Raw genomic sequence first — 15,390 nt, 5'->3', positions numbered from 1 at the left:
CAAGAATGTAAAGCAACTGCAATTCTCAGACACTGTTGGTGACAGTGTTAATTAGCACAACCACACCAGAAAATTATTTAGTGTTCATTACTAAAGTAGAACACATGTATTCTAGCAACACCTCTCCTAGGTATACACCCAACAGAAATGCATACATCTGTGTACCAAAAGACATACTAGAATGGAATGTTCACAGAATTATTTTATGGTCCCAAACTCTAAACTACCCAATGTCCATCAACAGTAGTATAAATAAATCATAGTTTATTCTCACTGTGTAATACTAAATAGCAATGACAGTGAAAAATCTACGACTATTCATAACAGTATGAGTGAATCCCTCAAAAATAATGTTGAGTGAAAGACGTCAGACACAAAAGCACACACTGTATAATTCTATCCATACAAAATTAAAAAATAGGCAAAACAAATCTATACTGTCAGACAGGATAGGGGTTACCCTGGGTATGTTTATGGGGGTAGTGACTAGGAGGAGACACAGTGGAGGCTTCAGGGATGCTAGGAATGTTCTGTTCCCAGAGCTGGGATCTGGTCTTATAGGTGTGCTCACTTGGCAAAAATTCATCAAGCTTTCACTTATGATTGAAGTGGTTTTCTGGATGCATATTATATTTCAATAAAAAGTTTCCTTTAAAAATGCAATAAAGAGTTATTCAATAAATTTATGAATCATGTTAACTATGAGGTGACTTTTATATTGGTAAAGCAATTTTAAGAGAAATCTTTTAAGAAATAAATTAGAAAAAAGATGAATTTAAATGATTGTGGCTACTTTAGTTGGTTAAGCCAAACCTTATACAGGTTTATAAGCCAAAAGTATGCCACAAGTATCTAATTAATCCTAATATAGTTATTAAAATCTTTGACCACTGAAGAAACCATTTAAAAATACACAATACTTTTTAGTAGAATTTTAACCATGGTTAAGTGGTGTTTTGTTTAATTTAATATATTTTAAAATAAAGCAACAAAATAATTAGTTAATGACTTGGAATCTTTTTTTTTTACTATTATTAAAAGTTTATTACTAAAAACATAAACAACAGAATTGTTCCTAGGCAACAGCAATTATTCAATGAACACACAAATGCTAAATAGATAGAGAGATAAACAGACAAATAATGACTAAATTGGGCTTTCACAGGAGGGACTGCCTGTAAGGCTGATAGGGAAGGGTAGAATAAAGGGTCCAGAGCAAAATACCACACCTGGTCATCAGTAGGGTTTGAAATTCAAATATTTTAAGTACTATAAAAAATGAGGCTAATTACTTTCATGTGATATATTTTCTTAATTTATTTCTTAAGGTCTTTTAAAGCAAAGAGATTACTGGAACCATTAATACTTTTTTCTTTCTTTGATTAACAGATTTTGTCAAACTAAGGCTCTGGATATTCCTACAATATAAACAGTTCTTTTTTAAATGATCACGGTCTTTAAAAAGACCACGTTACATGAAAATTGGGGGATTCTGATCAAACTGCAGTTGTTTAAAGATGACAGTCATGTAAAAATGCATGCACCTTGCATTTGTTAACCAGTTCTTTACAATTATATCTGTTCTGTTTTCACTCCTTAAGTTATTCATTTCTTTTAAAATGTTTAAGCCTCATAAATCCTTTTCAAAAGGGCATAGATAAAGAAGTAAATGCATAAAATGTATTTTGGTAATTCTCCAATGCTTAATTCCATAATCCACACCTTTGAGGCCCAGCTGGAAACTCACCCTGTAGATATAATCCAGCAAAGGGGCTCTGGCTGAGTGTTGCTCCTCCAGGGCCGCTGTGGACACTGGGTGGAGAAGGGTGTTCACCGGCAACGCCATGCACCAGTCCAAGAGGCAGAGCAGTAAGGACACAATAAACTGGAAGAGGAAACAGGCCCAGTACCATATACTGCAGTCTCTTAAACTTCACTACATGTAATAACAAACAACAGAACTGTCGCTGCACAAAAGTAATTATTCAATGGACACACAAATGCAAAAGGAATGAATGCATGAACAAAGTTTGCATAGGAGAGACTGTTAGAGCCAATGCAGAAAAATATTATAAAGGATATCGCTACACGTAACATCATTCATCATTCTGTCTTACATATTTAAAAACAAACTCTAGCGAAAACTTAGTTAATATGCCACCTACCTTCTTATCTGTTTCCACTGAGGAGTACTCCGCACTTGGTAAAAGAAAAGCAATTGTGGCCACAAGGATCTGCATAAAAGACAAATCCCCAATCAAACAGACCATAGTAATACTTTTAGAAGCCATATGATAGGAGTCCCAAGACAGCTTTGCAACTAAATCCAGCTTGGTGTCAATTCCCTAGAGGAAGGTGACAAAAAGCAAAGAGCCAGTTTGGAGATATGCATGATCTCGAAAATCGGGGAAGGCAATGGGGCCTTGCCTGGTTTCTACTCGACTTTACTGATGGTCAAACTGGGGGCCCCAGAGAAAGGAATATTTCTGTAGTCAGACAATTTCCATCATTGGCCTCCACACCTTTCACAATGAAAGCAAAAAGTATTTTCAAAAATAATTATGAAAATGCTCCCATTTAATTATCTTATAAATACCCCAGTTCTCTACCTGCCATCCTTGTGTCACAGCATCCCTTTCATTCTCAAAGGTATTGCTGTTTGGAAGATAAATTATATGGTTGCCCTAAAACGCAACTTTACATTTTGCAGAATCTTATATTGCTATGTCCAAAGTTCTATTTCACTCTAGGTCTCATAAGGTCGAAAATCACTTACGATTTCTGATGTATCTTTGAGAGACCAAAGTGGTCTCACTGGTGAAATCTGTCTAGGGCTGAGAGAAAATAAATCAATCTCTCTTCTTTCTCCCTATAACACCACATGGAGGAAAATCAAATTTCCTTGAAGAGGTACCATTGGATGTGTAAAGAACAGAGCATGTTTTAAAAAGTGCAGCTATACCAAGAGGCAGGAACGGCTGTGCCTCACCACTAGGCACCCACAGGATGATGGTCCCTGCTCCTGTACACACAGAGCACCCTGAAATGTCGCTGACCTCCAGGACATTATCCTTGAGATGATTCTTCCTGGTCCTTCTGTCCTTCTACTCCACCAATTACCCCACAGAGGGTATTATAGTAGTAATCTCATTAGAGCTGAGTAATCATGCAACGGCAGAGCGCATGGTAGGGGCTTCAGTCTGGGAGAGACTCCTGTTTTACACAACCATGCCCCCAGCCCCGCCCCCACATGGAGGGCATCATAACCAGCTGCCTACTTCTTGTTGGCACCATCCAAATTACTCTTGATGAATGAAGCCCAATCTACAAAAGGTCTCTTTGTTGTGATCGTGTCTGCCTTTCAAACTCCCCAAGTGTAAGGCTCTGCCCTGAAACACTGGTGGCTTCTTTACGTAGTGCTTGAAATCACAGCTGAGAAGATCCAGTGCACTTTAATCTTAAAATGAATGACTCATATGGCAATTTAATACTCAGTTCTCTAACAATTATCTGAGTATCTATAATTAATTAAATATCAAATATATTAAAGGAAATGCTTACATTTTAGCATTACAAGAAAAAGACTTACTTCTGCAATTTTCCGAGGCAAAGAGGTTTCAAACATCTGAAGCTTTTCCCAGTAGGAAACCAGCAACTGAAGAACATCACAGGCTACCTGAGCCACGATTTTGTTAGGAAACTATAGAAAGAAACAAAACCCCAAAGTAAATGACCCAATTTAACATGTACATTATTTCTAAGGAAGAAGAAAACAGTTCTTTCTTTCCAGCTCCATATAGGGATACACTTCCTTGTTTTGCATGAAATTTATGAAACATGTATCCTATTACCAGATAGTTTATACACAGCCCCTACTCTTGACTGCCTCTTGTCTAGACTAGCTGTACTAGTTTACATAACATACAGAAACAGGCAGCTGTCATTTAATCACTTGGAAATTAAAACAATAATTTCAAAAGCCTTCAGATCATATAAATCATAGTTTTGACAATTAGAGGAAATTAAAACTTAGCAAATTATTGACTATCCCCTGTGTGCTGAACCTTTTACAAGGATTTTACTCATTCTCACATTGATAACTCTTCATTAACAGCTCTGCACGGGAGATGGTATCTTCATTTTACACATGGAGAAACAGGGATCAATCAAATGACTTTCTATCCTATGAAGTTAAACTTAATCTGCATGCATAAGATACTAAGAAATGTGAAAAATTTGGGACTATGAGAACATAATTCATAAATTATGGTACACAGTCATGCATCACACAATGACGTTTTAGTCAACGACAGACTGCATATACAACAGTGGTCCCATAAGATTAGTACCACGTAGCCTACATATGTAGTAGGCTATACCATCTAGGTTTGTGTAAGTATACTCCGTGATGTTCTCACAATGACAAAATCGCCTAACAACGCCTCTCTCAGAATGTCTTCCTGTCGTTAAGCAACACAACACCGTATTCAATTACTTTGAGCATGTTTTCTGAGTCTGGCTTGTGTCCAAGATCCTCTGGCTGCTTCTATTTCTTGTGAGATGGTATGTCTAAGGGGCAGTACCTGTAAGGACCATTGGCTGGGGATGCACAAGAGGGATGAGGGCATCCTGTGTTTCTCTCCTTGGTCAGAACCTGGGCTACCCTGCTATCCATATCTCGTTATCTAGAGAAGAGAGGTTTGTCACTGATTCTGCATCTTTCTCTAGGGAAACTTCTGGATATGTAGCTTAGGTACTTCTACACCAAGAACTCCAAGTCACATGAAGCAGACACCAGCTGACATGAGCAACACATAAACACCAAGGAAAAGACAACATTTAGCATCTCACTGACAAATGCACAGGATAAGGAAGAAGGTAAGGGAAAGATGATCAATTTTTTAATTCTACAGAATAAACAGTTACTGACTGCCCCTCCCTGACAGGCACAAGGTGAACCTAGGGCAAGAGCATGTGCACTCAAGGGGCTCTTCACAGCCTCCTCTGGCCATCGAAGTTCCAGACGACCTGATCCTCATGGGTCTCTTCCCATCTCTCAAATGTTCTAGCTTGTTTCTGTCCCAGGACCTTTGCAACTGCTCCCTGCTTTGCCTGGGACTTGTTCCCCAGGTCTGCATTTGGCCAGCACTGCCATATCTTTTAAATCATGGCATTAAATGTTATCTCTTTCAGAGGGCCACCATGCCCATCCAAAGGAGTAGCAGTCTACCCCCTCCAGGTCTGCAGCTCCATCCAGTTCCCCTGTAATAGATTTTTTATGGTATCAAAAGCTATCAGACCTGATCTTTTGTGTTTGTCTGCTTGCTCTTTTGTGTGTTTATTTTCCTGCATCTTACTCACCACTGTATTCCTAATGTCCAGCACAGCCCCCTGAGGGAAAATGCATGGTGTGTTTGAGGTGAGGATAGAACATGGAGGGAATGGAAGAAGACGAGTGGGCGCTGGGTGTGTTTCTGTTGCATCAGAGCAATCAAGTCATGGCCAAGTCATAGAAACATCAGGCTAGAAACAGACGAGGAAAATGATGAAATGAAAGCTATGGCAGACAAGACAAAAAGGCTATGGACAGAAAGGGGTGATGTGAGAGAGAGAGGGGCAGATAGCAGAGAGAAAGCATCAAAGAGGGAGGGAAGAGCTGGGCTAAGACTGGAGGAATGCAGAGCCAGAGTCTTTCCTTTCAGGCAGTGGGCAGCCGGGCAAGGCACTTAGGCAAGAAAGGTGAGTGCGGAGGGTCAGAAGTGGGATAGTATTACTGACAGATGAGTGCTGTGGGGAATGGCAGGATGAAATAAATCATTCATTCACTCACGCACTCATTGGGCACATATTCATGGAGTACTGACAATGTGCCAGCACTGAATTAAAAGCACAGGGCACACGATGTACCAGGCAGATACAGTCCTTACTCTGAAGGACAGATCCCTCCGGTGGCAGTATGGCGGGCAGATCTGTTGGGGGCTAAACCAGGGCCATGGCGTGGCGAGGTGTTAGGAAGCTCAGTTTCCGGTACAGGGAGCTAGCCCAGGTAAAAGATGGCCCTGGGGCAGCAAGACTGTGACTGGAGAGGGTGGTGGGGTAAGGAGGAGAGAAGGTCAATGATGTCTCATAAGATGGGGTAAGAGAAAGGAGAAGCAGGTGGAACTGAGGGCGGGGGCTCAGGTCAGGCCTCCTCTCACTCAGGTGCCTGGGAGGCAACTCACCTGAGCTTGAGCCCATGCTGCCACTCTAGTGCCCTCAGCCCACGTCCTCTTCCTCAATGGGATGCTAAGTGTATAAGTCTGGCTTCAGCTTAGATCAACTCCCCACCTCCACTGCTGACAGGCTACCCCACCAGAAGCAAACAACTAGCCCAGCGGAATTCTCCAGGCGGCTGCGCAGCTAGACTGTTCCCATTCACTGTTGTAGGGGCAGGCTGGTTCTCATCTACACCCCTTGGGGAACACTTCCCTAGCCCATGCTGACCATGCTCTTCCCACAACTGAGGGAACACCTGGGTTGACCGCACCCATTGTTTCTGAGGGACACAGTTACAGCAGAGCAGTGCCTGGAGCTGTGTGAAGCCCGTAAGGCAGGAACCCTTCCAGGGCTCGTGCCCCCAACTGCCTGCTCTGCCACCTCCTCCTCTCCCTCCACCTCTCTCCCTCCTGGCAGAGCCCCAAGCCTCCCTTAGGCCCCTTTTCTCAGAGTGGCTGCTGTCCCCTTGCTCCTGTGGCGACCGTTTCCCTTCTTGTCCTTGGTTCTCTTAGATTTATGCACTAAGTCCTTCGGTAAAAACCCAACTGGCACAGCAACAGAGGTATCAGAGGGAGGGGGGGCGGGTGCTGTCCCAGAGACCAGGACTTAAGTCACGAGTCTTCCTCTGTTCTTAATAATGGTTAAAGGGAGACTGATTTGGCTCATCCTGGCCCTCTGATTTGTCAGCAGTTCAAGCTGGAGCAAGTTCCTTGGCCTCCCTCAGTCAGTCACTTTCTCCTTTATCTCTTAAATAGGGAGAGCAGCAGCACCGGCCCAGGAGCGGCAGGATTCTATGGACAGTCCATGCACTGTGCTGGCACACCCCTGACAGAGCAAGGGCTCAATACATGGCAGTCACATTTTTCTGGTGCCATTATATTTTTCCTCATGATTATAGAAAAACTACAAAAACTCCTGAAAATTTGTGGAAATATAAAGAAAAAATGTAAGCCATCTTATATCCTTCTACTCTTGTTTCAAAGTCCCTCTCTCTCTTCTATACTATATAAAACCATATATGTAGAAGTATCTTCATTCTAAGATACCATTAAATTATTAACACCTTTTCCAGGAAAGGTGTAGAGGTGGAGGAACCATATCACATTAAATATACATTTCTAGATTTAAGAAAGATTAAAATTTGAGAAATAGATCTTAGAATTGAGAAAAATGGGGATTAAAAAAGTGAATTGGAAGCTATAGATATACAATTGATATCCAACCTTTTTCACTTTAATAATTATATGTGAATATTTCTCCAGGTCTTTGGGAGTCAGGGGGAGTGTCTTGAACACCACAGTTGTGCAAAAGCCCAAACGTGGGGCCAGAGCATCCTGGGTTAACCCTGGGAAGCTCCTTAGTTCCCACTCAGCTCATTTTCCTCATCTGTGAAGTGGAGGTGCTAGTAACCCTTCATCTCATTGGATGATTCCAAGGATTAAACACATAACAAAGGTCAGGGGTTGGCACCATGCTCAGGCCAGAGGGAGCACCCCTAAGTGATACCTTGGTTTGAGCAATTTTCCATTCCTCACCACAGGGATCAGCAGCAAGAGTTTTTCCAGCTCTCATGATATAACGAGCATCCCCAGGTGTTGTGGAGGATGAGGTGACAAGTAGAGTGGTCAGAGGGCACACTTAGGGAACTGGAGGCACCAATTTTGGCCAGGGGGAGGGGTGGGTGAGGAGGGCTGCCAGGAAATCAGGCTGCAAAGGCAGGCAGGGGCTGGAAGCCAAGGCATGGGTAGGGGACGCCCCTGGCTGGTTATCCTGTGGGCTGAAGCAGATAATGCACAAAGGGTGACATAGGGACTGTTGCTGGCTTGGGGATAACTATCCCAAGGGTAGCTGCAATGGCTGTTACTATTATAGCAGCACGTGGCAGGCAGCAGAGAAGGGCAAGCAAGAACCTGGAACAAGGTCCTTAACTCTCCTGCACCTGAGTTCCTCCACTGTAAAACGGGGCACTTACTTTGCAACTGAGAACTTGCACAAACTGTCAGCACAGTGCCTCGCAGGGACTGGGCACTCCCTGGTTCTGAAGGTGTAACAACAGCAACGCTAATTATTACCACCATTTCTAAGCAGGAGCCAGAAAGGACACAGCAGGATTTGAGCTCTGTTGTAGGAAGTGGCCTAACAGCGCATATAGAAGTTCAGGTGTGTCTTTACTGTCACACAGCTCTGCTCTCAGTGCTGGTTCCATCGTTATACCTACATGGCTATGGGCTCACAACCTGATTACTCTGGGCTTTGCTTTCCTCTGGCGTGTCAAAGGGATTATAACATCTACTCTGCAGAGCTGTTGTGAAGATTAACAAAAGTATTTAGAAACTTTGCCATGAATCTGGCCCAGCGGGAGTGCCCAGTAAATGGTAGCCCTTCTTCTCATTAATAAAGAAAGGGAAAAAGATGTCCTAAAAGTGCCCACGGCCCAGCTGGACGGCGAGCACTCAGGGCCGCTAACTGGGACTGTCAGGTCTCTCCAAGTCCTGCTGAAGACACCAGAGCATGAAATTCCACTTTCTTGTCACTCCCACCAGAAGGTGACAGCTATCTTGCTTGCCACAGGAGCTGCCCAGTCACCAGAGGAACCCCATCTGGCCACCAGGCTTGGGCTCAGGCTAAAGCCATGAGTGCTCATGCTATGGACAGCCGGGTTGTGGCTGCCAGAGGGGAAGCAGCCGTTGGTGGGCTCTCCTGGGAACCTCACAACACATTCAACATGGCTCTCATAAAAAGAACTTTTGAATCCCAACCTCTCTGTAAGGTAGGGGAAAATAAAGATGGGGCTAATTCAAACTAAAAATGGGATCTAGCTTAATGTCAAGTACACATCACAAACTGGTAATACCTTCAAAGTGACACCTATCACATTGATGGCTGCTTTCAGCTGAGGATGGCTTGTACACTGCGCAAGTTCTTCACAAATCCAGACCCCAAGGGAGCAAATGGCAATGCATCTTTTGAAAGAGAAGGAAAAGGAGGAAAACGCTCATGAAATTTAATGTATTTTCTTGGTTTTTTTCAAATGACAAAATATTTTAAATCTTTTTATATAAAGTAGCAAAAATTATAGATACATTAACAGAATGTCTTCTTGAGAGAGAAGATGAGATACTCTCAATAGGCTTTCAAATAGTATTTTCAGGACAAACAGAAATACTGGTAATAGTTAGCACATAAAGACTTAATGAAATAAATGGTATATTTTCTGTTGTCACAGCCCATATATCACTTATTTTTGCTGAAACTAATTTTTATTATATTTTATTTCTTCAAGATATTTTTGAGGATGAATCTTAGGAAATTGTTAGAAGCTGAGTTTGTAATGGTTTTCCTTACAATAAAATACACAACACCTACCACAAACAGAAGACAAATCCTGTATTTTATTGTAAAGAATATCTGAATACAACTTTTAAAATAAAAATAAATTTCACTGCTATTTCTTTTAAACAATGTGTTAAGAAAAAATATTCTTTAAGTTGCACAGTTCTTTAAAAATTATCTTAATTATCAATTTTAAATGGTAAAATTCTTTGAAATTGATATACTCCACTATCTTTTGCAATGATCAAAAACTCATATTCCTGTTAATTTTTTCTGAATGCCCATATATAAAATTAAAATACTTGCTCCCAAATGTGCTCACTTGCAGGATTCAAACTACAACCTGGAAGCAGACATTAGCTGTAATATGTACATGTTGTTCTTTGTAAGAAGAGGATACATCCAGTGCCAATCAAACCAGAAATACTGTCCAGTTCTCCATACTGAAAGTTCCTTTGTATTCGATATAATTCAGCAATTAAAATCAATATACTTTGAGGTTTTAAAACCACCATATTCCACTGGATTCTCATCTGTTTAAATTAAGATAGACAAAGTGCTTCATAACTAGTTTATTTAAATGAATTAAAAACCCTTTGGAGACCATGTCACCATCCACCAAAATTTACTCAGTAAAAGCAGGGCAATGCAGTGTGCAAGGTGTGCCAGGCCCTTTTGTTTTTCTAACAGCAGCACGGAGTTCCACACAACCCTAATCCTCGACTTCCTCACTGTGTAGAACTGTCTAAATTTATCTCTCTTGCCTAACTCCTACCCTTATTCTCAGTCAAGAAACTGCACTTTGCATTCTTATCTTTGCAGTAATTCCCATGTATTCTATATTCTTTCCAAAAGCCTCTTTATTCCCCCCTCAGCTTAACTCAAACTGATTGTTCAACCCACTAAAATCTATACAACTTGGAATTATATCCAAAATCATATTTTCACCATTTTAAGACTACACATTTATTTTTTACAACCCAGTAACCTATTTGTTAAATATAATTTGTTAAGAACAAACCTCTCTCATGTCTACGAACACCTGCATTACTCTGTAACCATTTAGCCTGGCACTATGGAGAATGTTTGTGACCCATAAAATGATTTTACAATCTAAACGACCCTTATTTGCCTTGAGTTTTAAACCACGCTAGCTTATAAACGGCTCTTTCATACAATTTTATCTCTTTGAAATTTATCATTTAACACTCTACTTAGTATCTTCCCGTTCTAATACTTTGTTACTCCTCATGTCTAGGAATTCCTGTCAATTAAGGTTCTCCATATTCCAAATACGTCCTTTGTGATCCCAAATGAGTTTTATCTACCAAGACTCTTTTTTTAGCTAATGGCAATACTATCTTCACTCTCATTCTGTATTCTAACACACTCTTTTGATACTATTTGTTGTTACCTCATATCACTCCAATTTATATAACAAAAATGTATTATTTTTCCTTAATTTTTCTAAATTATCACATAGTTATAACTATATTCTAAGTTAATTATCCTCCATTTATTTGCAACATTGATCATATTTCAGTCTGCTTGCTTACATACACTTACATGGACTTAATTTCATTGTCTAACTCCTTTTATACACAGCTAAGGAAGACTGACAATATCACACATTTCTATTCCATTTTTAACTCCTCGAGAAATTTGGCTTTCTACGCCAAAGAAAAAGGGGGGGAAAAGTATTGTCAATATTTATTGAAGTTCTGAATGTGGTGGGTATGGGAAAAACAAGGATTTTCCTCAAGTTTCTGGATTGAAAATCTGGGTAGATAATGGTGCCATTTACTGGAAAGTAAGGGTTTGGGGTCAGACAGCAGACTCAAGGTTCAGTTATGGTTGTGTTAAGTTTGGATGTGCTAAGACATCCAAGTTGAGATGTCAAGTAGGCAGTTTAATATATAAGCCTGAATATCTAGGGGGTTCACAGAAGGGTCTAGGTAAATAAATTCAGTATCATCAGTAAGTAGGTGGTATTTAAAGTCTGGTTAGAATAAATAAGAGCACCTAAGAAAGTGATGGAGAGAGAAGCAGACCAGCCCTGAACCCTGAGTCACTCTAACATTCAGGGGTTAAGTAGAGGAGGGATACCAGGAAGGAGCAGCTGTAGAGCTGTAGGAGCAACATCAGATGATGTTCTAAGGAATTGGCATTATTCAGGAAGAGGGTAAAGACAGACTAACTTCAGAATTAGGAAATAGAAGTACGCATATTAAAATTTCTAAGGTAACCTCTAAAAGAACTGAGAGTCTGAAAATTCCAAAAATAGAGGTAATAAATGGAATGTAGAAAATATAATCAATCTGAAAGAAAAGAAAGAAGGAAGGAAGGAAAAAAGAAAGAACGAGAGAAAGAAAAGAAGATAAAAAACCAAACGAAATAAAAAGGAGAAAATGAAAGAAATATTAAGAAGGAATAAGAACAAAGTATAAAATAAGATGTAAGAAATACATCCAAATATCTCAGTAATTGTAATAAATGTAAATGAACTAAAGCTTCAGTTAAAAGATAAAGATCAAATAGGGTAAATGCATAAAATCAAGTATGTACAGTTTTTGCAAAGAGATTTAAAAAGAACAATATAAAAAGGTTAAATTTTAAAACATAGAAAATATTATTAAAAAATAGCTGAATCAATATCAGACAAGTGGCCTTTAACATAAAAAAATCATTCTTAAAGATAAAGAGTGTCACTATATAAATATAAAAGATTTGATCCACTATAGAGATGATAATTATAAACTTCTATGCAGCTAATAACATAGCTTCAAAATATATAAAACAAAAATAGGCAGATATACAAGGAGAAATAGATAAATGCACCATAATAGTAGGAGATTTTAACATCTCTCTCTCAGTAAATTATTAAGATGATGAAAAAAAATTAGAAAGGATATGAAATATTTGAAGCATATGGTTAAAAAAATTAATGGACACATCTGGAGCACTGCACTCAACAAATGGAGAACAGTGTACACATTCTTTTCAAGCATATATGATATATTTGCAAAAACTGTCTACATATTGGGTCATAAGGCAAATCTCAACAATTTCAGACTGTTATCAGTCAGACAACATTTTGGATCCACAATGCAATTAACTAACATATCAGTAGCAAAACGATAAACAGAAATGACTGGCTGTTTGGAAATTAAGAAATATATTTCTAAATAAACCATGACTCAATGAAGGAATCATAATGGAAGTTGGAGAAAATTTGTAATGGAAAATATTACGCACCAAAACTTACAGAACTCAGATAAAGTTGTACCTCGAAATAAACATGTAGACTTAAATGTTTGTATTTGTAAAGAAGAAAGGCTGAGAATATACTAAATGTGCAACTTAAAAAGTAAGAAAAGGAATAATGGAGTATAAACAAAGTAGGAGAAAGAACATAAAAAAGAGCAGAAAGTAGGAAATAAAAACAAATATAGAACAGAGAGGCTGAACAAAGACAAAAGTCTATTCTTTAAAAAGATGAATAAAGTTGACAAATCTGTGGCAAGTCTAGTGGGGAAAATCAGGGAACACATAAAAAGTGTTAGAGATTAAAAAATGCATATAGTTACAAAGTGAAAGAGATAAAGGACTGTAAGAAGACAATGGACACATCCTGTATGCCAGTATATTTCAAAACTTGGAACGGACAAACTTCTAGAAAATTTTAGTTTATGTAAACTGTTCAAAAAAAAGAGAAGAAAACCTCAATATTCCTAAAATCAATGAGGAAAATAGTCAGTGGTTAACCTTCTCATAAAGAAAATACCAGACCTAGACAGTTTTACCATTAAGGTCTACTAAATACACAAGAACTCTAATTTTACAAAAACGCTTGCTGACTAAAGAGAATGAAACAATACTTCACTTATTTTGTGAGACTATATAACCTCGCAATTAAGCCTGATGAGGACAGGATGGTAAAAGAGAACTACGGGCCACGAACACGCATGTACATGCAACTTCCCGGAACAAAACACTAGTCAAACCAGATCCAGCACTGTATAAATGAAGCTGGGTTTATCCCAAAACGCAAAGTTACTTTAATATTAGCAAACTGATAATGAATTTATAGCTTCTAGTAATGGCAGACTAGAAAATTTAGACTAAACCATCCACTGAAGACAACTGAAGAAGTTAGATAAAATACAAAAAGAAGGAATCCGTTAAAATCATCAAAGAGCTAACAAGACAGTGACGGGTGATAGGCTGCTAAACTGGAATGAGCCTAGACCAGGGAGCAGGGCACGAGCCAATACCTAGGAGGCAGCAGGAGGCTGAGGTGGGCTTCTGCGGACCTCATGGGGTTGGAGGTTAACGATCAGAAAGGATAATTCCCTTTCACCAGTGCTCCCTGCTTTGGGCTTTACCTTGGGAGAAGAAGTAGAAATTTTTCATCATGTAGGTGACCTGGGGAAATCTAGTGGTTAAGATTCGGTGCTCTCGGGGCTGGCCCCGTGGCTGAGTGGTTAAGTTCGTGCGCTCCGCTGCAGGCAGCCCAGTGTTTCGTTGGTTCGAATCCTGGGCATGAACATGGCACTGCTCATCAAGCCACGCTGAGGCGGCGTCCCATATGCTACAACTAGAAGGACCCACAACGAAGAATACACAACAATGTACCGGGGGGCTTTAGGGAGAAAAAGGGAAAAAAAAAAAAAAAAATCTTTAAAAAAAAAAAAAAAGATTCGGTGCTCTCACCTCCACAGCCCAGGTTTGCCTCCTGGTCAGGCAACCACACCACCCATCTGTTGTTATCTTACTGTGGCGGCTGCATGTTGCTGTGATGCTAAAAGCTAGGCCACCGGTATTTCAAATACCAGCAAGGCCACCCATGGTGGATAGGTTTAGCAAAGCTTCTAGACTCTGCTGAAAGGAGTCCAGAAGAAAGACCTGACAATCCACTTCTGAAAAGAATTGGCCATGGAAACCCTGTGAACAGCAGTGGAGCATTGTCTGATACAGTGCCAGAAGGTGAGAGGATGGCGCAAAAAGACTACGCAGGGTTCCGCTCTGCTGTATACAGCGTCGCCAGGAGTTGGAATTTACTTAATGGCACTAACCACAAAAGGTGGCCAAGAAAGCCTCACACCTTGGTCACAGACTGCTAGCAACCTCAGATGCCTGGCAGAAACAACCAAAATGTTTCCAAACATTGCCAAATGTCTCCTAGGGTACAAAAATCACCTCTGGTTGAGAATCGCTACCCTATATGTATATCATTTTTGTAAGTTTGTGGTTTATCCTTCCATTTTATTACTTATTAAAAATATCCGTGAATACATTCTTAATCTTGCTTTTTCTTACATTAAAGGTAGCATACTACGTATAATCTTCTGCATCTTACTATATTTACTTAATAACGACACCTTTTTAAAAAATAAAGTACAACATCTTCCTGACATAATTCTTAGTATACTTTTTAGTATGTCTAAGAGTAATGTGGAAGAATAAGTGTTTTTTAACATCAACTGTTTACACATAAATGTGTGTCTTAAAATTCTAAAACAGTTTACCTTTTATTCAACATTTACCTTGCACATTCATTTGGTTCCTCTGTGGCATTCTTCAGTAAAATATTTATGAGGTAATGCTAAAAACACAAAATTAAGTAAAATAAAAACTTTGTTTCACAGTTGATTTCCCACATGTTCTGACCGTGTTCCAGGCAGTCAGGAGCTAGTGAAGGACCAAGGAGCTCTGAGAGGCTCCCTCGGGGAGAACCTGGGGGGAAGGAAACAGAAGGCTCGGAGGAACAGCATGACGAAGGTGGTCTCAGGCGGGCCGCCC

The 15,390-nt window shown here is 39.8% G+C and overlaps 1 protein-coding gene across 14 annotated transcripts in view; it reads right to left on the bottom strand.

Annotated features, from left to right (window-relative positions):
* Positions 1-15,390, bottom strand: part of RALGAPA2 (Ral GTPase activating protein catalytic subunit alpha 2) — a 323,293-nt gene that overhangs the window by 124,386 nt on the left and 183,517 nt on the right. For all 14 annotated transcript variants that reach the window (XM_070247008.1, XM_023626011.2, XM_023626010.2 and 11 more), the window contains 5 exons: positions 15,135-15,193; positions 9,110-9,218; positions 3,590-3,700; positions 2,166-2,234; positions 1,748-1,885 (listed from right to left, as the gene is read on the bottom strand). In XM_070247008.1, the coding sequence (XP_070103109.1) occupies positions 1,748-1,885; positions 2,166-2,234; positions 3,590-3,700; positions 9,110-9,218; positions 15,135-15,193 (486 nt within the window). The remainder of the gene's footprint in view (positions 1-1,747; positions 1,886-2,165; positions 2,235-3,589; positions 3,701-9,109; positions 9,219-15,134; positions 15,194-15,390) is intronic.

The sequence above is a fragment of the Equus caballus genome, chromosome 22 (genome assembly GCF_041296265.1).
Source record: "Equus caballus isolate H_3958 breed thoroughbred chromosome 22, TB-T2T, whole genome shotgun sequence".
Lineage (NCBI taxonomy): Eukaryota > Metazoa > Chordata > Mammalia > Perissodactyla > Equidae > Equus > Equus caballus.
This window is presented reverse-complemented; position numbering and strand designations above follow the sequence as displayed.